The 22,992-nt window shown below is 50.7% G+C and overlaps 1 protein-coding gene across 4 annotated transcripts in view; it reads right to left on the bottom strand.

Moving 5' to 3' along the window:
• The window catches only part of PMEPA1 (prostate transmembrane protein, androgen induced 1), a 273,819-nt gene that overhangs the window by 27,139 nt on the left and 223,688 nt on the right, over positions 1 to 22,992 (bottom strand). Inside the window, exons 1-2 of one of the 4 annotated variants that reach the window (XM_053958668.1) lie at positions 16,675 to 17,085; positions 1,576 to 1,614 (exon numbers count right to left, since the gene is read on the bottom strand). The exons of 1 other annotated variant lie outside the window; for it this stretch is intronic. In XM_053958668.1, the coding sequence (XP_053814643.1) occupies positions 1,576 to 1,614; positions 16,675 to 16,777 (142 nt within the window). In that variant the 5' untranslated portion in view covers positions 16,778 to 17,085. Of the gene's footprint in view, positions 1 to 1,575; positions 1,615 to 16,674; positions 17,086 to 22,992 lie in introns of those variants that run through there. 2 more of the 4 variants (XM_053958669.1, XM_053958671.1) reach the window with 2 other exon arrangements.

Here is a 22,992-nt window from a genome sequence, read left to right as displayed (position 1 = left end):
ACACTCCAAATAGTATCCATCTGGTAAGATGAAAAAAACCCAAAGAGTACAGGAGTGAAGCAAAGGAGCAAACAACTGGAGACTGCAGGGAATGACTCTACAACAAACAAAAATTATACTTAATTTTCTGTTATTTATATTCTAAGAAAACCACATGTTTTCACTTGCATCTCTGCCTCCCTCCCCGAGGCACAAACACACACACAAAAAATGGGAAGACCAGGGAAAGCAGGAAGAGCAGCACAGTTTGAACACATCCCCGCTCACACGCTTTTCCAAATCACAGCACAAGAAAACGGGTGTGAGTTTTACAACCATGGAGCAACAGCCAAACACCTTTTGCTGGAGCAAAAACGCCCCGAGCAGCTGCTCAGAGCACTGGGACACCACGGCTACCCCTGCCCGCCTGATCTGCTGAGATCTTAAGGCATTAATATAATATAAATGTAAATAAACCACTGACTGCTGCAGGACAGTTTCCCTACGGGCTGGTGTGAGTGTCCCAGCTCCAGGGCTGATCCCAGCCTCAGGATCCTGCGTTTCCCCTGCCTGATGTCTGCACCACGATAACGCTGCTGGGGGACCGGTGGTGTCTCACGGCTTTTTTGCATAAGCAAGGGCTATCCTGCTGTGCAACCAAATTGTGCCACCAGGCTGGAAATAAAGGAACTGAAATAATTTTTTTTTTCCCTCTTATTTTAGATTATGACTTTTACTAATTGATGCTTGATAAAAGCCTAATGAATGATTTGTAGGCATTATAAGCATGTTAAGGATCCGAGTGTGGTTATAAGCCGAGGTCATAAGTTCTATTGACTTTCCAGGCTCTATAGCAATTGATTTGCCATTTATTAAAATCATTCATTCACCACTTGTTAACAATTTATTTAGCTGGTTCTTCCTCTGGAGGCTTGGGACACCACATTTGAGCAAAGAGACCTTAGTTTTGAGGAACTGTTAAAAACGCGATTCCAAACTGAGAGACAGACTCATAAACATTACAGCAGTGTCTTTTAAAAGGCTCTTTTGCAAACAGGTTCAGCTCAAATCCAGGAGCCTGGTTTAACAGGGCTTCCAATGCCCTGCTTTGTCTGTGCTGAACACGAGCATCTCTGGCCACACTCAGCAGAAGTCCCACATCTCATGACTTAAAAAGGTGCGGGATGTCAACTACTGTCATAAAATAGAGAGAAAGTCTCTTTCCTCAATGTAACACTGCTCATCAGTTTGCCAGAGTAGCAGCAAATGAAAGAGTACTGGTGCTTAAAATGACACTCAGCTTCTGAACTTGTTTCTACATTGAACAGCAGAAGAAAAAAAAAAATCCCATCCAGGATTACCAAAGTGCAGCCAGATACGGATAGACAAAGAACAGCAGGTTTGCACAGTCAGCCTCTGAAGACACCACTGCATCCCCCTCTGCACCAGAGGAGCAGGTACCTGCTGCTCTCGGGGCCAGGCAATGTCCCACCCGTTCCGTGGAGCAGTAACCGGGGTGTTTACGGTACAGCAGCTGCAATCATGCAATCAGCCTTCGTAATTAGATCTTGGCAACTCTTGAAATACTTCACTTACCCAGTTTACCTGGAAAGGTGCGACCTAAACATTCAGTGCCTGGAGACATTTGAAAGAAAAACAGAAAGGATCCGTCAGTGATGGGAGCCACCTCTGAGCGGCTGCACACACACCCCAGCTCCCCTCCTGGGGACTCGTCCTGGCAGAGCTCCCCTGGCCAGCAGACACCTGCTCCCACCATCTCCACAGGGCCAGCAGTACCAGAGGTGCCACTACTCCTGGCTAATGACCCCAGGTGCTTTTCCCACACCAGACATTGCCACACAAGGTCCCGTTCCTCTCTCCCCTGCTTCCCCAGGACGCTCTCCTGATCTCACCTGATGGCAATGCCAAAGCTTCACAGAGGTTTGTAAAGTTTCTGGGATCACTCAGCCCACCCCAGAGACCTCCCCGCCACATCCAACAGTGCCAGACTGCCTGTCCAGGGCAGCACTCTGCACTTCAAGGCACTGGCAGACTGCTTATCACATTCTGTATCCTCTGCAAACACAGAGCTGAGCCCCACATGCCTCTGAGCCTGCTGAAAGCTTAGGGTCTCCTGACACCCCATGACCGCAGCGGGGGCTGTGGAGCGCTGAAGAGGAAGAGCCACAGCAAAATCTTGCACAACACCCCAGGAGCAATGCCCAGCAGATGTATTTTCAAGCGAGGAGAACAAAGCAGCAAAAAGTTTGCAACAGAAGACAACTCATGACTTCTCTCTCGCCCATCAGTGTGTGGCTGCCTGCAACACTGAAGGGATTACGGGACATGGATCCTCCCCAGTGCCTGGCAAGCTGACACACTCTGGGCTGGGTGGGAGCTCTGCATCCCGCAGGAGGTTCGCCAGAGAAACACGTGTACACAGGACCCTTTGATGAAGCCTGTAAGAACTGTCTGTCACTGATAATGGTTAATTGGTACTAATTAGTACAGTCTGAGCAGAAGGAGTCCTACTGGCCTATAAAAGTGGCCTTTAACCCAAGAGCAAGGGAGGCAGTCGCTGCCAGACACAGCACTGGGGCCACGGACACACGGCCCGCTCCCCACACTGCGCCTGCCTCTGCAGCAACACAGCAGGCTGGCAGGCTCAAGGGGATACATCAGCACATCACTGCTCTCAAATAAAGCTCTAAAAAGTTACTTTCCATGCACCTGGGAGGACAGAGAAAACCAACTTTTTAATCCCAGGAAAAGATTAAGGATCAGAGAGTCGCTGTAAATTACTGCAGCAGCTAAATAACGAGGGGTCGCAGGCTGGGCTCACTGATGGGAGGTCAGGCTGATTTAGATGCTTCACATGCAGGTGTTCAAAAGTGGGCCTGCAAACATGAATGCACATGGGCAGCCTCGAGCCTCCAGGCCCATGGGCAGCACCATCACCACCACACTGGAACGGGCACCGACACCGAGCGTGACAGGAAAGGAAAGAAAGGAATTCTGCCGAGCCAAACACCAACGTGTGGCAACAAGCTCGGACCTCCTCCTCCTCCTGCTCAGCCAGCTCACTGCACAAAGCCTGAAAAGGGGTGGGAGGCTGGAAAGGAGTGAAAGGCCAAAAGAAGTCTGGAGGCCAAAATGGGTGGGAGTCCCAAAAGTAAAATGTAGAGTCTGAGAAAAAGTGGATGCCAAAATGGCTTTGGAGACCCAAAAGGGTGGGAGTCCAAAGGAAATTTAAAGGTTGAGAAAAAGAGACTCTGTGCATGCAGCTGGCTGGATCAGGATCAGCTTTTCTCTGGCTAAATTTCCAAAAGGGTAGAAAGCAATGTCTCTCCCCTCCCTGTTCCACAGACCAGGTGATGCAGCGTGATGCCCTGTGCACATGTGGGCATGTGTTCCCCATCATGTCTCATCCAAGATGTTTGGCCATGGTCTAGGATGTGTGGGAGAAGCCAGCCTGAACCCTCTGAAGTCATGCAAAATTTTGGGATGTTGTTTCTCCCCTCTCTCTTGGCAGCCTGCCTCTCCCATCCTCACATCTGCCCTTTAGGTTCAGCCATGCATTTGCCAACTTTTTAAATGCAAATGAGAATTGGCACATAAAGTCGGTGCTTTAAACCTGACCAGAGACACCCTCAGCTCTCCTCCCTCCCTCCTTATATGCATAAACTTTTTTTATGCAATCGGCAGCCGGGAAGAGATCCAGGGAGTGGCTGAGCCGTGCCTGGAGCCCTTCTGCAGCCGCAGCGCTGCCAGACAGCTCCATGGGAAGGGTGGCTCAGGCTCTCTGCCTACCAGCAGCAGCACAGAACCAGTAATTACCCTGGCTGGACCAACACCTGCTCGTGGTTTTGTCTTACACTGTTTGTGCAACCCAACAGGCTGCCAACAAAGCAGGGATGTGCTTTGCCTAAACAGGTGAAAACATGAAACAGGGAATGGAGCTGCCGTGTTGGTCCCACAACGCCTCTGTGCAACACATGCTGGAAAATCACTGCTGCTTCAGCCTGCAAGGGTGCAGAGCAGGGACGAGCATGGCATGCACTGAAAAGGCAAGAAAGGAGGGAAAAGAGCTGCCCATCTGCAGAGCCCAGCTTCTGGATCCAGCCCCACACTGGTGAGGGGCACACGGATGTTCTTTGCTGGGCTGAAACACCAGCACCAAAAAAGCCTGGCTTGCCAGGAAAGTCCTGCTAAACCAAGCATCCCATGTGGGACAGCACAAAGGACGTGACAGCCCTCACCCAGCCAGGGCTGCCTGCAGAGCAGAGCTGCTCCCAAAGATGCCCTGTGCCAGTTTAGAGCAGAAGTGCCCATTCCCATGCCAGGGACCCCCCCGTGCCCATTCCCATGCCAGGGACCCCCCCGTGCCCACAGAGCAGGAGCTCAGCAGTGGTGTGGGAAGGGCAGCATGAAGACCATGAGTGACCAAGGGCAAAGACCCCAAAGGAGCACCTGGGCCAGCCTCAGTCTCTGGCAGAATCAGCCCTAACCTCACCAGGTCACACCCAAGAGACGCTCTTCCCCCCATTAGCAGATGGGATTGTAGATTATTTGTCCTGGAATAAAAACACCAACCCCACCTCTTGCTGCATATTTACTGAAAGCCACTAGACATTAAACAGAGGCAAAAAGTGTATCCCAGCAACATCTGGAATTTATCCCTTCTCCCTTCTGAAAAAAAAAAAAAAAATCATGCTCTATTCTTTTAGAGAAAGAAAAGTGATTATATAGAATTATAATGCTGGAAGAACATAGAGAAGAGCAGAGATTTTCTTTGAAATGCTGTTTAGACAATTAAAAAGGGATCGTTTCAAAGAAGCAGCAAATACTATCTCAGCTTTTTCCACCCTGTCTCACAGTACCAGGCTTTCCTCCATGCCTTGGCTAAGAGATTCCAAGGAAAGCAACGTATTTTTTTCATCCTTGCAAGACCTTAGTAAGCTTCCTTAGAAAGGAAACCAGCTCTCAGGCCTAACTGGTTGAAGATAGACCGAACAAAAAAAAAAACATTCTTCCAATTCCTGCCAACAGGATTTGAAGGCACCTTGATTTCTTTGAAGAAAACCTGCTTTGGGACGAGCTTTCCAAAAGAGGATGTGTCAATCTTTACCCAGGAGAGCCAATACTCTGTCTCCCCAGACAGAAGAACGGAAAGGCTTTAAATATTAAAACAGGAAAAACCATTGGGATTAATATGAGGATGCAAAGGCCAGAATGTGATATCCTCCACTTCCTCAGGCTCCTGATCCCAGAACGGCTGGACCACGACCCCACAGCATCACCTGTGCCCGGATGCAGCTGGGGAAGCCTGGGTTCAGAGGGAAACCCTTCCCAGCCTTCCCGAGGGGGGAAGTGAAGCAGTCGCTCTCACGCCAAGCCCACAGAAGTGCCTCCAGCTACTAAATTACCCAACGACTTCAACGAACTGCATTGATCTGGCTGGAAAACAAAGCTGCAGCTCTTGGCATGTGCCCAGTTAGGAGGGCACAGCTGCATTTTTCACCTGCAAGCAGTTACAACCAGGGTCGGAGATGCCCCTTCCCCCGACACGGGGTGGCTGAGAGGAGGAACAGAAGAGCAAACACAGGTGAGAGGGAACCACCTCACTCCAGACACCTCTCAGACACAGCAGAGCCGCAGCAAACTACAGGTATGTCCAGTTTTGCAATCGAGGGCAAGGCTGTTCCTAGAACAAGCCCCATTACTCAGGCTGCTCAACCCCCATCTCCTCGGCTGCGCGTGGACTGGATGCAGGATTTCATCAGGACATTAAACTCAGAAGCTGTAAAATCACTGTGCAAAAACCCAATTATACCTATTTTCGTAACAGCCAATTTAAGCTTGTATTTAGGTCCCCTCACATACCCCTACGTTACATAAAGCATTTCTTCCACTTGAAACGTAGCTTTCTAAAGGCCATTTTGCTTAATTTAATGGATGCTTTATGTGGGTCTGCAAATCTCTAGAAACACAACCGAGGGAGACACATGGCAACAAGATACAGCGTGATCCCTTCCCGGGCATGCAGCAAGAGCAGGAGAGATGAAAGGCATCTCCAAACCCATGAACCTGCTGCGACTGGAGTGCACTTGTGCTCTGAAGAGCAGCAAAACCCCACGGTCAAGTCAAAAGAGGAATTCCTGAACATCTGCACGCACTGTTAACCCATTCCAGACCGGCCAGCGCTCTGCAGGCTGCACAGCAGGATGAATCCTTCCCTCATTCCAGAGCCACCAGCTGAACTGAGCCCACTCGGGCACGCTTCCCTTGGATTTCAAAGAGCTGCTTTCTACACTTCAAGTAAATAAATGCAGTCATCTCTTTTTCATTCATTTTTTTTTTTTTAAAGCCGCACTAATAAAAAGCTCATAGCGAAATCTATTAGATTGAGTCTGTCCATTATGTTTATTGTTCCTTACAATTCAGGCCTGGATGGCAACTCAGTGGAGGTTGAAAAGTGTATTTATCAAGAAAACCCATGAGAACGAAGAGGATTAAAAGCTATCAGCAGGACAGAACGTGTTTGTAACCCCGCAGTTTGTTCTGCACCTCGCACAGGACCCCCACCAGAGACCTCTGCCCCCTCTCCTTGTTTCTTGAGCCCACCTCTGGCTCATCAGCTGACAGGACAGCCAGCACCTGCATTCCCAGAAAAAGCTGAGGAAGGTGCAGTGTGTATATACTGCTATGAATAAGTCACACTAGAGAAACATAAACCCTGATTGCATTACACACCAGTGATCAGTATCATTAAATGTTACACACCTTGAGTGTGTCTGAGCAGTTGGAAACACTGAATTTGAAAACACATCTTCCCATTCAAGCGAAGTCCCATTACAGTAATGCAAGTGTAACAACAAAAATGAGATTCCTGCTTATTACGTGGGAAATAATTGCAATTTAAGATAAATTTTCCCTGAATTGTGTGAAGCAAGTGCCCATCAATCATGTTGTTTCTTCAGTGTCCTAAAGAGAGCACCTAGCAGGGCAAGGTACTTTCAGAGCTCAGTGACGAACAGCCTAATCTGTATATGCTACTTGGAGGTATTGAAGCCAAGGAGACCACCCTTGGTAAAATGGAATAGTGGTGGAAATAATGAAAACAACACAGAAAGAGCAGGACTTGCCCCTCCAGGAAAGACATCTGCCCTCAGTGAGCCCTTGCAGCCAAGGGAACACCGACAGCCACTGACTGTGGAGATCTCATTGCACAAATACCTGTGAAGAGCACAAGGAAATCCAGCCTGGTTTCAGGCCAGGAACAGGCACCAAGGACAAGCCCAACCATGGGTCATTTCAGCTGCTGAGCTGTGGGTTTCACCCCGTGCAGAGAGTGCAGGGCTCCAAGGGTGAGCCCCATGTACCCTCAGCACCGTGGGAAACGGCATGGGAGGGTGTGGGAGGCGCTCTGCTTTGGGGGGATCTTTAGTTTTTCTAAGGAATAACGACGTTAATCATAACATTAAACAGAAACCACTAAGGGGGAGAATTTCCAAGCTTGCTCAGCACAGAGCCCAGCCCGCAGGGGAGCTGCCAGCCAGCGGCCACAGCCGGCAAATTCCCTGGGACTCGTCCTCGGCAGGCAAAGCCACAGATGGAAGAGTGGAAGGGGCGACGAGCAGACTCAGGACTGTTGTAGGACTCGGCTCAGAAATGTGAGTCTGAACGCTCAGCGGTTAGATGTCTCTTGGGAATTCATCCAAATGGCACTGCTTCTCTCCCACTTGCCCTGCAGGTAAATCTCGCATGTGGCTTACACAATCTGTTGACTTAAGTAAAGCAAGGGCAGGGGAAGAAAGCTGCTCAGACATCAGGAGAGGCTCATCAGTCCTTTGGGCAAAAGTCTGGGTCACTTCCCCCTCCACAGAGAACTCAGGGTGTCAGCCAGGCCTTGTCTCCCTTCACGGGAGCACGTGCAGGGAGGGTGCAGCAGAGCCCAGTGCTCAAAACATCAGTGAAAGGACAACAACAATGTATTGCCAAATTCTCCCATATTTTTGGCCAGTGGTGATGCTTAAATTCAGTTTACAGAAATTGGAGTCCATGAGCTCTGTGTTCTAGCCAAGTCCTCTGAAATCAAACTGAGCAGTGACTGTCCAGGTCTCCCAGAGCTCAGGGAGAGGAGGACATGGCCACTTCCAAACCTCATCATGAGTAACACTCATCCATCCTGCCGACATGGGACAGTCCTAACACACTGTGAGACCACTCCATGCTCTGCAAGGGCAGGATCTTGCTGGATGCACCTATCTCAGGTGCAAAGGCAGCTGCAGTGTGCAAGGCTGACGAGCAGGCAGGCTCTGGCTGTCAGGAGTCCAGAGGGAGCCCACCAGAGACCCTCAACCATGGCCTTCTGCAGTGCTCCTTGCCCTCCTGTTTCCTACTGCTGATATCAAACTCTCTTCCTCACATCCAACTCCAGCCCTGGGCCCAGCTCCTCCACCCCTGAGCAGGGCAGGAGCCTAAAAGCAAAAGCCTAAAACCTGACGAGAGAAATTCTGACACAGCTGAAGCCAGGGATGTTTTGTTATCAGAGTTACGAAGGGAGAATTAATTCTCACAATTAGTGAAAAGGGACAGAAGTACAGAAAGGCCGCCTTGTAAGATGCTGGTCATCTTCCCTCAAGATTTCAAACCACTGAAGATGCATCTGGAAGGAAAACTGACCACCTGACCAGCACTGTGAGATGTTGCACAGCCGTTTTGCCTGGTGTTACAATGATAAACCCTACCCTGACCATCAACACAAGTTAAGTATAAGGCCAAATTCTGTGTGTAAAGCTTACAATGACCACGGTCTGCAACAGCAGAGACGGACTTTGCCACTACAAATACTCCCAGTGCAAGTTCCTGATCCCTGTCTGAATCTCAATGAAGGCAGAAGAGCTGTGAGGATGGCGAGCTCCTCAGGAGGCAGGCTAGACACTCAATCCATCTCTTCTATCAGACCTGTGTTAACATTTAAACAGGGCCTGCTGTTGTGATCTTCAGCAAGGAGCAGATGTGGTTTTGAGTAATGGTGAGCGTTACTTAACCAGTTATAGTCACTAATGTAATTGACACCTATTCCATCATCCTTAATACACCCACTTCTTTCTCCGATACCATAAATAGATTAGAAAAGTTTCTGCAGATGGCCATGACCCCATTTGTTTGTGCACTTAGCCATGTATGAATCACTCTTGGCTTGTAGCAGCACTCTGGAATTACTGAAAGATAACTAGTCGGCACAGACACCAATAAATGAATCATGCTTTCCACAAGACCAAACCTTTGGGCTTTTACAGACTCCAATTACAAAGTAAGAAGAAAAGAACAAAGAAATTACTCAGTCTATTTGCACAAAGTCATGCAGAGTTGATTCACAGTTTTACAGAATTATTACTGACAATCATTTGTAGGGGGTTAGTGTAACAAACCAGCTACTTTACATATCGGACAGAATGAAGAGATGGAAAAAAATCCCCAAGCCATGTCTTGCACATATTCTTTGAAAAGTAGCCTTGATTTTTGTGCCAGTAACTTTTTTCATCCTTGGTACGCTCCAAGCCTGGGGGTTAATCAGTTTTCATTTGCCAAGGCTAAATTCTGCTTTGCTGGGTTGCTTGGGCCAGGTTTGCAAATGTGGGAAATCCTGTTGCACCTGCTGAAGAGCACAAACCATCACAGGCACAAAACATCACAATCCCTCAGCTCTGCAGGCCTCAGCAGGGTCTCAGGAATGGTTCAGAGAACTGCCATGTGCAAAAGCACTTGCCTTTCTAACTGCACGCTTTTGAATGTATACTGCAAGTGAAAAATTACCCAGTCTGAGGCATTTTATTAAAGAGATGTGCGAGACTGAATACACCAAGCCCAAATGTGTGAACCACTTGAAAGCACTGTGGACATCCACCAACACTGACAACTTGTGAGGCAAGTTTCCAAAGATGTGCAAGGTGTCTTTACGTAACACCACAGTCTGGGACAAGCTAACACACACCACACACAGCGAAAAACACACCCCCTTCTAAGTGGAGCATTAGCCTACTCCTGCACCAGTGAGAAATAGCAAGTCTGACTACCTGGAGAAAAAGGGGACACTGATGGATTACAGCCTCTAGCAGTGCTGCCTCGCTGTACACCTTGAAAAAGCAGCATTTAGCTAAAAAAAAAAAACCTAAAAATGAAGGTGGAGTGGATGCCAACCCAAGCCTGAACACAGACAGTGCCCTGGTTGTACCATCCCTGAGTGGGATGGTGACTGACATGTCTCAGGGCTACATGCTTCAAATCAGCACCCTGTACCAGAGAGATCCAAAAACAGGGATAATGCCTCACTGAGCACAGTCACTGACAGTCTGGGAGGGATGCAAGTCAAATGTACACACAGCTCTATTTATCTAAGGCCTACCAGTACCCTTTGCATGTACTGAAGACCCAACTTCCTGGGCGAATTTACCTTGCAAATGAAATGTGTGCCCTGTTTTACACACCTGCTCCACAAGCAGAGAACTGCCAGCCTGGTGCAGCTCATCAGAGCCAGGAGAGGCCAAAACCAGCACCAGGAGAGCTGCCACACAGCTCTACACCAATTTGGGAAAACCTGTTTATTTGTTCTCATGCTTGAGGCTGCTGATTTCCAATGAGAGGTATAAACCTCTCTCCAAACTGGATTCAAGATGCTATGGAAAATTTAAATTAAAACCTTAATAAACATTCCCAATTCCTACTCCTCTCCATAACACATAAATTAATGCAACAAGATCTCTTGTGTAAGAACATGTAGGCACCAACAACCTTCTCCCTCCAACAACAGTTTATCTGAGGAGGTGCTGTGCGTAGAAGGGAAGGAAAAAGGTTCCCAGTAGAGTTGTCTTTAGAAAGCTCAAGTCATTAGAGCCAAGCTTTCTGGTGCAATGCAAAACTAAAAGGATGCATGTGCTAAACAGTAGTGTGTCCTTCGGAAGGAAAAAAAAAAAAAAAGCTAAATCAGGATCCTGCAGTATTGGGTGGATGCTGGGATAAACACTGTTCAACACACCGCAGCAGAAATGCTAATGCAAGTTTAGTTTTCACACCGGAGAGATTTCAAAAGATTTGCAAAGCTTTGATAATATTTAACATCTTTACTAATTTCCTTTTTGGTGCAATCATAAATTTACCACGGTAGCCAAAAGATCTGGGATGAACTACAAGTTCTAGCTGGCTCCAAAGCCAACAAGAATAATGTGTGCTGTTACTATTTTCTCTCAAAACATACCTCTGCAAAACTGACTCAAAATGAGAAAAGAAATTGTGAAACTGTCATTACAAAGAAGCATTTAAAATGCAGATCAAAGTGCTGCCTTAGAAGCTGTATTCCTTGCCAAATCATCAAAGCTCTCTTTACTCTCAATAGCTCCCCAAATCCTCTGATTTGAACGATAAATTCTTACAGCTGAAATTTATCTGCTCTAAAAAACAAAACAACAATCTAAAAAAGCCCAAATCCCACAAGTCCTTTCTCTGCTTACCAACTTCTTCATTAACCAGTTCATTTGGAGCCACTTTCCTGTATTACTAAATTAAGTTTCACAGACGCGTTTATGCCTGCGTGCACACACATAGAGTACCCTGAGACCTCCTCAAGTACTGGAAACTTGTCAGCCCTTGGTGGTGCACGTGTGCAGGGTCTCTCCAGCTCCCAGAGGGGTGTGTGTGCAGGGTTTCTCCAGCTCTCAGCACTGTGTCCAGGTTCCAGGCGCTGGCACTCAGGGAGCTGCTCCCATGCTCCGTGCCAGGATCGCCCTTGCCCGGCTCCCCTACACTCCACACGCACCCATCGCTCCTGGAGGAGCTCCCAGACCACCACTGCATTCCCTGCAGCAAGGAAGCAGCAGCGCAGCAGCCACTGATCAGTTGTGGACGATGGAAGTGAGGGGTCAGATCCCGCTGCCACAGAATTCCTCCCTGTTCCTCCCCGTGCCGGACTCGGCCGTGCCGCTCGCAGAGGGAGCGGGTCTGGGATGCATTTCCTCACCTGGGACCTGCCCGAGTGACCTACCTCCTGCCACCCAAAACAGTTATAAAATAATCACCCAGCAATTCAGCCACACAGACAGGAAGAACACTGCATTAAAACATCCCTGTCGACAGCAGTGATTCCTGAGCTTCATGGACGTCTGGGAGTGTGCTCATGGCGTGAACCAAGATTCCACTCAACTGCAGCGAAGTGGCCCTTGTACCTCTCTTCTCCCCAGCTCTCCAGCCTGGCTCTGTCACTTTGATGCAACCTGCCAGGAGCAGACACACCGTGTGTCAGAGAACAGGAGGGATCTGATAAGACAAACCACACACCAGTATGGGATCTCCCTCCAGGAAGCAAACTGGTTGGCAGTTTTCACATGAGACGCCGCTGCAAATAAATTACCTTTTTTTTCACTAATTAGGCTTAGCAAATTCTGACAGCTGCTGCTACCTGAATGAAACATCGACAGACATGACTGTACACTGAGTTACTCAGGAAAGGAGCAGGATTGTAATTACCCTTTATTAGTGACACCATGTAGTTTGGTACTTCCCTTAGAAAGGTCTCCTCATGTCTCTCCATTTATAATTTATGTTTACAAATTCATTCTAAAACTGGATTAATCAAACCACCAACTTCAGCCTGGGAAATATAAAATTATTTGTTTTTTTTGATGAGCAACAGCAAATAAAAGTAAGAACATCTGTTTGTGGGTGGTCTCCATCCGCAAAGGAAGCAGTGGTAGCAACTAATTCAATATCCCAAAAATTTAGAGGTAATCCCAGACCCTACCTTGGGAATTCCTGGCTTTAAGGAAAAGAATATGGTTGCTGCTCCCCACACATCCTTCAGTTCTGGTGTTCTCACAACCAGGATCTGAAAACTCACTACAGAGGCAAACATTCAGGGGGTGGAGGATGCCTCCATGCCAGAAGGTAACAGGACTTACTGCAGCAAACACCCTGACACTGACTGAAAAGGAAGAATGAACCACGTCTTGCCTCCACTTGGCATTATAAATGATCATCTCTGATTATACAGGATCATCTCTGGTGCCATGTGCTGGTCCTGCTGGGCAGCACAGCACAATCCAGGTGTTCACCCACAGGAAAAAAACAAAGTTTGACTATTTTCCCTGCATTTCCACCTCTGTGTCTTTTCATTCTCCCATTCGACATCCATTATAAGACACTAAGATCAAAATCACTACCTGAGGGCACAAACAAACTATAATTTTAAAAAAGCCCCCTGTGCTTTCCAGGCTCAGGGAATCAGGCCTTTCCTTGGGTATGAAAGGTGGGGCCCACAGAGCTGGCACTGCAGAGTGTCTGGGTCCCCTGGGATGGCCAAGGGCACACACAGACAGCTCTTGGGCCACCATAAGTAAAGCCACCCATGCTCTGCTCCTCCAGGATCACACCTTGGGATGCTGATCTCAGCAAAAAGCAGAGCTCGTCACAGACACAACCAGAGCCAGACACAATGAACTCCCTGCTTTGGCTGAGGTCACACTAAGATGCCACAAACTGAACATCCTCTGGGCAAGCACTTTTGGGCTTGCTGAAACACTGGGAGCAGCTCTGGCTTCCCTCCATGAGGAAAACTTTGGTGGGGAATAAAGAAGCACGTGGTTCACATCCACTCTGCCCTGGAATAAGCCATAAGTGCCGATGACAGAGCGTCAGGAAAGAAATGCATTTGTCAGAAAAGCAGTGTGAAAGTGGAAAGAAGGTGTGATCCCTGGTTGAGCCGTATGCATTTGGTTTGTTATTAAACCAAAGAATGTGAAAACCTAGAAGTCTTGGGATGGACAGGAACCTGCTCTCAGCCCAGCCGGACACGGCGCTGCAGCTGGGGGGGCTCGGCCTCGACCCAGGGAGATGCAACGACGCCTCCCAAAAATCCCAAACGCCTCGGATAACACTCCTACACGATCAAACTGACTGCAAAGCCTCTGCCGAGAGCTGCCCTGACAGCTCCCGCAGGGATGCCCAGGTGCCCGCGGGATGGCCGGGGCGGGCAGGTGCCGGTGCCGGTGCCGGTGCCGGGCGGGGAGGCAGGCACGGCGCCTCGCTCCGCTCCCCGCGCCAAACAATTAGTTATTTACAGCCTCTTCCGCCACGCCGGTCACCCCTGACCTCCTTCACCCAGCCGAGGCGATTAGAGCCCACTGCTGCAGACGTCTGGCTGCTCAGCGCCGCCCGGCATATTGGCACTGCAGCCCGGCGGCGGGCGAGACTCGCGCCCCCGCCCCCAAAAAAACCCTTTTATAATCCTAATCTGGGAGCGCCACACACAGAAACCAGCTGCTTCCTCCGCCGCAGCGCCGCGGCCGCCATACGGAACGAAGCCTGCGAGGAAAAGGGGTTTGGGCATCGGTTGGACAGTTAACCTATTTAGAGGGTTGTAAATCGGAGGAGTTGGCGTGTTCCATCCCCGTGCCGCTTTCCTGAAGCGTTCCTGCCTGGCAACTGAAAATTTTGGCTGAAAAATTTAAGGAGCATCTGGTGGTAGCTGCTCTGAGGTTCCCTCAAAGTCGTATCAGAAAGCTACACAAAATCAAGCGACCGGAGGAGGAAAAACGCTGCAGAATGAATTTATCTCAGGGAGGCTCAGCTCTGCCCTCTCCACTGGAGCCAGGTGCAGGAAGCGATCAGGTAACAGCCCCTGTAGTGCCACCAGAGCTCTCCTGTAGTGCAGAGGTGAGCCAGTGCTGCCCGCCATCAGCAGGAAATAAATAATAACATTGGTGATAAGAAGCCTACCCCAACATGAAATAAGGAAGGGCAGCAGTAAGGGCTCGCTCTAAGGCTCCCAGGAGCTCATGCGAACTCAGCACCTGAGTGTCAGGACCCCAGAGCTGACAGAGGGCAGGGGACAAGTCAGGGAAGGACCTCGGCAGCATCAGGCACGAGGCTCCCACAACACCCATCCCAACCCAGGCAAGGTCTCCTCCGGTGTCATTCACTGTTCCCTGCCTCTCACCCCCCCATCCATAAGCAGCACCTGCCTCTTACCAAGCTTTTCACATGCTGACAAAAACGGGGGGAAAAATTATAAACTATGCTATTTCTGAAAAGTCAAAGAGTGAAATTAAAAGCCTGAGTTGTTCCAACAAAACCTCATGCCAAGAGTTAGACTGGAATAGAAGCTTTTTCTTCAAAAGACATTACACGTTTTAATTCACAACTTTTATCACAACCATGAGCCTTGATCAGACACAACGTCTCATCCTCGGGATTCTGTGGCACACAGTTTATGTTCGGCAACTGGCTGACACAAAAAAGAACTATATCTTCATTATTTATACACTGCTATTGGTATGCACATCTAGCCCGGCCTGTTAAAGTCAGGGAAGAATAATGGTCTATTCAGTACCGGTAGTGTTAATAAAATCAGGCAAATCCAGCTTAGTTTTGTCTGAACACGAATGAGATTAAATCAAGATTAAAAGTGCATACAGTACAAAGGGTATGGTTATGCTAAAATTCAGAATGAACACATTTTCGTACCCAGTATACAAATGCCTGCAGACCTTCTCTGGGATTCAGAGACCTGAATTAAACAAGGATGAAGCAGGAGAAGGAGAAGGCAGACGACACTGGACAAAAGCCATGCAAAATACCAAGGGACAGATGTTCTGCAGCCCCGCTGGAGGTAACGGGGCAGATCCTGTGCTAGCAGAAACAGGCACAGCTCAGCTGGCTCTCCCTGCACGCACCGAGCGCCAGCCTGCCCCGTCGCAGTGCCAGGCATATATGCAAAATCCAGACTCTTTCCCAAGTTTTCCTTTTGGGCCATTTTGCATTAGTCTGTGCAGGGTTTGGATCTCAAAGCACTGAACAATGTGCTAAGCACGGTACAATCCTGACAACCCTCCCGCTCTGGGACGCCTTGAAAACCTTCCCTTTACAGAAAATACCCTTTGCTTAAAACTGCCAAAGAGCCCAACTCATTCCTCTGCCCTCAGCAGTAATATTCCTTCTCTCTCACCTCCGTGCACTTCATTTCCAAGAGGGAAAGAGCACACAGAGAAGTGGTGAATATTTAGGTCAGACACTGCCCTCACTGCTGCTCTGCGAGGGTTGAAAAATATTAATGAAAAAACCCAAATCGCCCTTCGGAACAAAAAGCCCCGAGAGGCTGGAGATGGGGGCGGGGGGGAACAGGTTCCCAAACACAAACCCTACTCGAGCGTCCGGACCGCGGTGCCCTCCCGGTACCGAGGCGAGGGTGGTTTACACGGGGGTAGCGCAGACCCCCGGGGGAGGCTCGGGAGCGCCCGAGCATCACCCCCGCAGGAGGGGAAGGCGCGGGGCAGGGGCACCGGGGCACCGCGGGGAAAGGGCGAGACGCGGGCGGTGATGGAGCCGCGATGGGGAAGAGCGGGGATCTCAGCCGCGGTGCCGGCGGGGAGCGGCCGGGGGCGGCTGATCCCGGGCAGCTCCGGCAGCCCGGCCCGCGCCGTGTCACACCCGCACCGACATCCCAGCGGCAACAGATGAGAGAGCGGGGCTCGCACGGAGGGGCGAGGAAAACCGCTCCGGGAAAGCGCATCGCAGCCAGGGGTCCCGGGCGCCGCCGGGAGCCCCCGCGGGAACTTCCCCGCCCGCGGCGGGGCCGCCGGGCACTCCCGCACCCCGGGCACCTCCCGCACCCTCCCCGGGAGCAGCAGGACTGGTACTTACTGATCTCCATGCTCTGGAACAAAGACCTTTTGCAGTTGCATGTGCAGGACACATTGGGCTGAATAGCTACGGCCGTGCTGTTCAGCCCCATGAAGTTATACATTTAAACACACACACAAAAAAAAAAAAAAAAAAAAAAAGAAAAAAAAAAAAAAAAAAAAAAAAAAAAGGAGGGCGACGGCGACACAAAGAACTTCCCGGCCGCCGAGCGCTCCCCGGGCAGCACCACATAAAGCCGGGGCTCCTCCTCGGCGCGGGGGGGCGGAGGGAGGGAAATGCAGCTGCGATCAGAAATTGGAAATAAAAAACCCGGCGCGGCGCGGCGCCCCCGGCAGCGGCTCCGCTCGGCCCCGCGGCTGCTCCGCGCCCCTCCGGCCCGGGAAGCGGCAGCGCTGGGCCCGGCCGCGGCAGCCCCGCACTTTTGTGGGGCGCGGCGCGGTGGGAGCGCGGTGGGAGCGCGGCCCGCCCGCTCCCGCTCCGCTCCCGCCCCCCGCGCTCATTCACGGCCACGGGGACGCGGCCGCGCCGCCGCGGGCGGGACCGTGACGTCAGCGCCAGACGGGGACTGCCCTTCCCTTCCCTTCCCTTCCCTTCCCTTCCCTTCCCTTCCCTTCCCTTCCCTTCCCTTCCCTTCCCTTCCCTTCCCTTCCCTTCCCTTCCCTTCCCTTCCCTTCCCTTCCCTTCCCTTCCCTTCCCTTCCCTTCCCTTCCCTTCCCTTCCCTTCCCCGCGCTGCCGCCGGGAGCGGGTCGGGGGCAGCGCCCGGTGCGGCCCCGCCGGGACGCGCCCAGGCGGGGCGGCGGCAGCTGCCGGGGGGCGCGGGAGCCCCGGAGCCGCAGAGCGGGTCAGGCTGGAAGGGACCACCCGGTGTCCCACCTCCCGGCTCAGGCAGGGTCATCCCCGAGCACAGGGCACAGGATTGTGTCCAGACGGCTTCTGGAATATCTCCAGCGAGGGAGACTCCACACCGCACCCCCGGGCAATCTGTTCAGTGTTCGTTCACCTGCACAGAAAAAAAGTTCTTCCTCATGTTCTGGTGGAAATTCCTGGCCATCGGTTTTGTAGCCTCTTGTCCTATTGCTCAGCACCACGGAGCAGAGCCTGGTCCATCTTCTTGGCATCCTTCCCTTAGATATTTACACATATTGATGAGGTCCCTTCTCAGTCATCCCTTAGGTCTAAACAGGCCCTGCTCTCTCCTTGTCAGAAATGCTCCAGTCATTACTGCACCCACCCACCCACAGTGGGTTTTTAAAGTACCACCTGCACTCAGCCCACCCAGGTGGGTCCAGTGGCACCCCCAGCTCCCCGCCCCCAGCAGGACCTGGCAGAGCTTTGCAGATCAGCTCCAAAAGCATCTGGATTTGGGTATCCTGCTGAAAAAGCACCCAAAAGTCAGGCTCACCCCACAACACCCACCCAGCTGTGGGGGCCCCACACAGCCAGTCTCCAGTGCAGCATTTCAGACAGAAAAATAGGAAAGATTAGAAAAGAGATGTGGGGGATAAACCTGTAAGGGCCAGTCTGGCCATGGCTGAGCTCAGTGAAAAGTCTCATTAGCTCCCATGGTAGTGCCAGTGGTGCTGCTTAGAGCTCAGGAACTATTCCCAACATATTCCCACTTTAGTTTCAAACTACACACTGTAAAATGGAGTGACCCCGTTCACTGCAAGACAGGTAAAAGGAAAAAACATCATCTCTTCCCTAAGGGCTCATTGTGCCAAGCTTTAGTCAAGACAGATTTTTTTTTTTTCTGGGAAATAAACCTGTGAAAACAAAGGTTTATAATGAAAATGCTGAAACAAGCTTAACTACAGTGGTGCGAAGTAGCTGCTATAATACTTGGTGAATGCTGTTACTGGGAGATAAAGGCAGCTTCAGTTATCTTCTAAGAAAGCACATTTCCCCATAACTGTTGATAGCTCTGATTTAGGATTTGGGAGTATCTGAGGCATCCCCAGCTGGGCCTGCATTCCCCAGAGGTGCTGTTGGGAAGATGCACCGAGGTGGGGACAGGCGACCAACCAGCAGAAATCCTATTCCCACAAAGCTGAAGCAATCACAGAAGATGGATGGTCTCAAAATTTGGGGCAGGGACAGTGGCACTCATTGGTAAGGTTTAATCTTTATTTCCCTGCCCAGAAAATGAATTTATTTCGACATGACTACTACAAACTAATGTTAAACACCCACCCGTACTTTACTCCTGCAGCCCCATCCAGTCCTGTGAAAATGGCTGGAGAGGAGGAACAAGGAATTGCCGGGTTGTTTAATCTTTTACTCTTTGCCACTCCACAGATGGTAACTCCCAACAATTACTAATCCAAAGGAAACACGGAAGAGGATCCTGTGGCTCGGATAGAAACAAGCTTTGAGAAGTTTGTGCTCCCAAGCACTGAGAACATGTGAATTATCCAACAAGTGCCATTCCCAAAGGCAGGGGAACGGTGTTAGGGTGGCAGCAGAGGTGGGAATTGGTGTGCTGGGAGATTAGGGACAGTTACGTGAAAAAAATCTGTGCTAGAGCTGGAGATAAAGCATTTCCAATCCTATTTTATATTTTGTTTCCTGCCTCAGTTTCCTCATCAGTAACACAGGAGGGGTAATAATCGTGAGTCCTTCAGGTTATTTCTGGGGGCTCAATTTATTTTGTGGCAGTGACATTTTTAGAAATGCTTTGTGAAAATGTGAAGGAAAGAAACATGACCCCTGTTACAGGGACACTGGGCCCACTAGCCCCAGAAAGGACATCAAGAAAGTTAAAGCCAGGCACACACATGGTCAAAATTCTGAAGGCAAATTCCAGTTCAGATATGCTTTATCAATCAACCTACTTTTATTATTTATCTGGAAATATAACTTTATATTATGTTTAAAACACTTGGTGGTTGAACATTAGCGACACTTTTCCAAGGGACCTTCCTTGACTGGCCAGAAAAGGTGGCTGGAAGCTTATCTGAGCCTACCAGCTTGCAACTGACATCCTTTGCACTTAAAACACATAGCACTGCCATAAACAAGTCAAGGTGAGGACTACACGTGTCCCTGTGCCATGTGAGGTCCCAGCCGGCAGCACCAGCCCTGCCACTGCTGCCGAGCCCTCTGAGCTCCTCAGCCATGTGGATGCGGCCACAGTTCACGTTTGATTCACAATTCTTGGATTTTAAGACAGTTGGGACACCCTTAAACAGTCTCAAGAGAGTGAATGCAGCCCCAAGCAATTGTTCTTCTCAGGCAGGTCAGTTCCTTGAGTCCTTTTCTGCAATCCCTGCTGCAAGAGGCACAGCTTTGCCTTCCAAGAGGCTTTGCTTTCCAAAAGGCATCGTCCCTGGGCACAGGGACAGGAGATGGGGTGCCCTGAGCAGTGGCACTGCCAGCACCCCGTGCCCAGGCTGCCCTGGAGCTGTGGCAGAGGCAGCTCCAGCAGGGGGAGGCTCCTGCCCTCACCCCATGAATCAGCTTGTTCTAGGGGGAGTTTTTACAAGTTCACAAAAGCTCTGGTGGATAAAGGCTCCCGTTTCAGGTGCAGGCTGCTGCAAGTTCACACATCTTCCCAACCTTCTTTAAAAATAAAGAAAAAATAACTGTTTGCAAGTTGATGCTGGTTTTAAAATGCTGTTGACCGCCATCTCCATTTCATCTGAACGACTCATGTGGCTTTAAGAATAATCGGCATTTTTCCTCCATGATCTAAGAACAAATAATTAAAGTCATCCCAGATGGGCTTGTAAAAATTAAAAGTACATCAGCTAACTTAAACGTTTCACCCTGTTCTTTGTAGTGACACCATCCAGCCTGCAGCCCAAAGCATTTGTCAGAGCTTCTGTCCCAGCAGCGAGTGCTGCTCATCTGTGGGACATTTCCAGAACACACTGTTGTTGATTTTGGCTGCTGTGTTGTCACTGATCAGCTTTTTTCCACTTCTCTTTATGTTTTCCCTGGAGACACCTCAGACGGCTCCGGGATGAGTCTGGAACTGCGAGATCTCCCTTCGCTTCCTGGGTTTGCTGTAAAATTTCAGAGAAAGCCAAGGCTGCTCCCTGGGCCTTGGGCTCTGCAGCCATGGAAAGGGACACACAGGAGCTCTGAGATCATCTGGGATCCTTGGACAAACTGAAGGACATGGGCACATCAGTCTGCCATGGCTAGTCAGGGATTGTAACGTAATTTCGCTCAGTGCCAGACCAAAAGTCAAGCATTTGCCAGTGCAGTCACATTTAAATCTTTCCTTTTATTCCTCACTGCAACACTCCAGCATCACTTAGATCATTACAGTGCAGCGCTATGGATAAATTCATAAAATGTAATGGAAAAGCAAGATCTGAGAAATAAGTAACCTTAAGAGTCAAACGGTGTTCAAGACAACCTAAGGAAAAACAAAACAAAAAGAACTCCACAACTCCCAAAAGCTTTGTTAACTAAACAGTTGTCCATTAAAGAGTCCAAATATTTCACGGCATTAGTCTTTGGATTAATGTTAAATCGATACGCACTAACGCAATAGGGCAATAGTTACCATGGTGAATAATTCTATATTTATTTTCAAGCAAGCCTTATTTCTAACAATTCCAGACATGGTTTCCACTTTCTGGTGACTAACCTCTCAATTTAAGTTTATTTTTCTAACTGCTTGGTTCCAGAAACTCAGGTTTTCTCCCCAGCAATTAGAACAGGATCTCTGCTGCCACAGAGGAGAACAATGCCACGGGGACGTGGATGCTCAGCAGCTTTAGTTAAGGGTCACATATAGGAGGTTTTATTCCCAACCAGGAGGGATAAAAAGTCAGTGAGTATTTGTTTGTAATGAAAATTTTTCACTGAAGCCACCAAAATGTAATTCCAACCCATTCTATCTTATTTTGGGCCTGATATAACTCTGGGTGACATCACTGGAAAGACTCCGCCCTACCTTTACATTTTGTTGAGGCACTGGTGGGAAATACATCACCCTCTGAATTCACAGCTCCCTTCCTGAGCACACTTCATTTCCTCGTGCTAGAGAAGCCAGGATGGCACAGGTAAAATAAAACAGCGCCGAGGGAAGAGTTCTGACTGCATAAACACAAAACAATCCCTGACTTTTCTTAAGGGAACAACAGGCATTTTGGAGAGGGGAATGGCGCTCTGGGAAGCAAACAAAGGTGACCCTGAGCTCTGCCACAGCCAAGTGAAGACTTCAGGCTCATCCGAGGAAGCACCTGAGCGATGCTGGAGGGCAGCTCGGAACCACTCTCAGCGGAGCTTTGGGAGCGGAGCAGCTGCGAGCAGCTCATGGGTTGAACTGCCCTTGTTTGTCGCCCATCTACGCCCACCCCGTGCATTCACTGCAAAAATCCTGCACACGCTCGTGTTCGTCAAAACACATTTGCTGCGCTTTGGTGCTTTTGTTTCCTGCGTGAAAGGTGAGCTCAGACAAAGCCCGGCTCTGCCCCGCCGGGACACACACGGCTGGGCTGGGCCAGCGCAGGCCCCGCTCGCTGCCCGGCCCAACGCCGGAGCAGCCCGGGAGCCATCCCGGGAGCTCCTCCGCGCCTGCCACGGGGACACTCCGGGGGAGGACGAGGAGGCTCCGAAGATGCCTCAAGTCGCCATTCAGCGGCAGCACAGGGCGAGCCCGAGCCCTCCTCCCGCCATCACCATCGCTCGCGGGGTACCATAAGGGTATCCCCAGGAACGCGCCCTCGGTCTCGCGTGGAAAACCCAGCGGGACCGGCTCCCAGAACCGAGCTCGCCTCGCCCGGCGGGGCGCGGCCCCTTTAAATCGCGCGGAGGCCGCGGGGCAGCCCCAGATGGCCCCGGAGTCACGGGCAGGCGCTGCCCCGCCCCCGCCGGCAAAGGCCGCGCGGCCTCAGCCAATCAGAAGTGGCGGCGGCGGCCGCGGGGCGTGAGGCAGCCAATCAGCGCAGGGGGCGTGGCGCGCGGCCGTGCGGGCGGCGGCGCCACGTGGGGCGGGGCCGTGACCGCGCCGTGACCCGGGGCCGTGACAAAGGCGCAGCGCGCGCCTTCCCGCGCCGCCGCCTTAAAGGGACAGCGCGGGCCCCGCGCCCCGACCCCCGGCGCTGCAGGCCGTGTGCGCCTCGGGTGTGTCGCGGCACCCGCGGCGCTGCCAGCGCTTCCTGCCCCGGTCGTGAACCGGCTCAGCCGCCCGCACGCACAGCAGGCAGGGACATATGGCATCGCCTCTGCGGGGTGTCGAGCGGTGACCGTGCCCTGCCCTGAGCTGGGCACAGCCGGACGGACGGACGGACAGCCGGGGCTCTGCCTGCACCGGCCGGGCTGGACAGACAGCCAGGGCTCAGGCCAGGCAGGACAGACGGACA

This window comes from Vidua chalybeata, chromosome 17 (assembly GCF_026979565.1).
Source record: "Vidua chalybeata isolate OUT-0048 chromosome 17, bVidCha1 merged haplotype, whole genome shotgun sequence".
NCBI lineage: Eukaryota > Metazoa > Chordata > Aves > Passeriformes > Viduidae > Vidua > Vidua chalybeata.
This window is presented reverse-complemented; position numbering and strand designations above follow the sequence as displayed.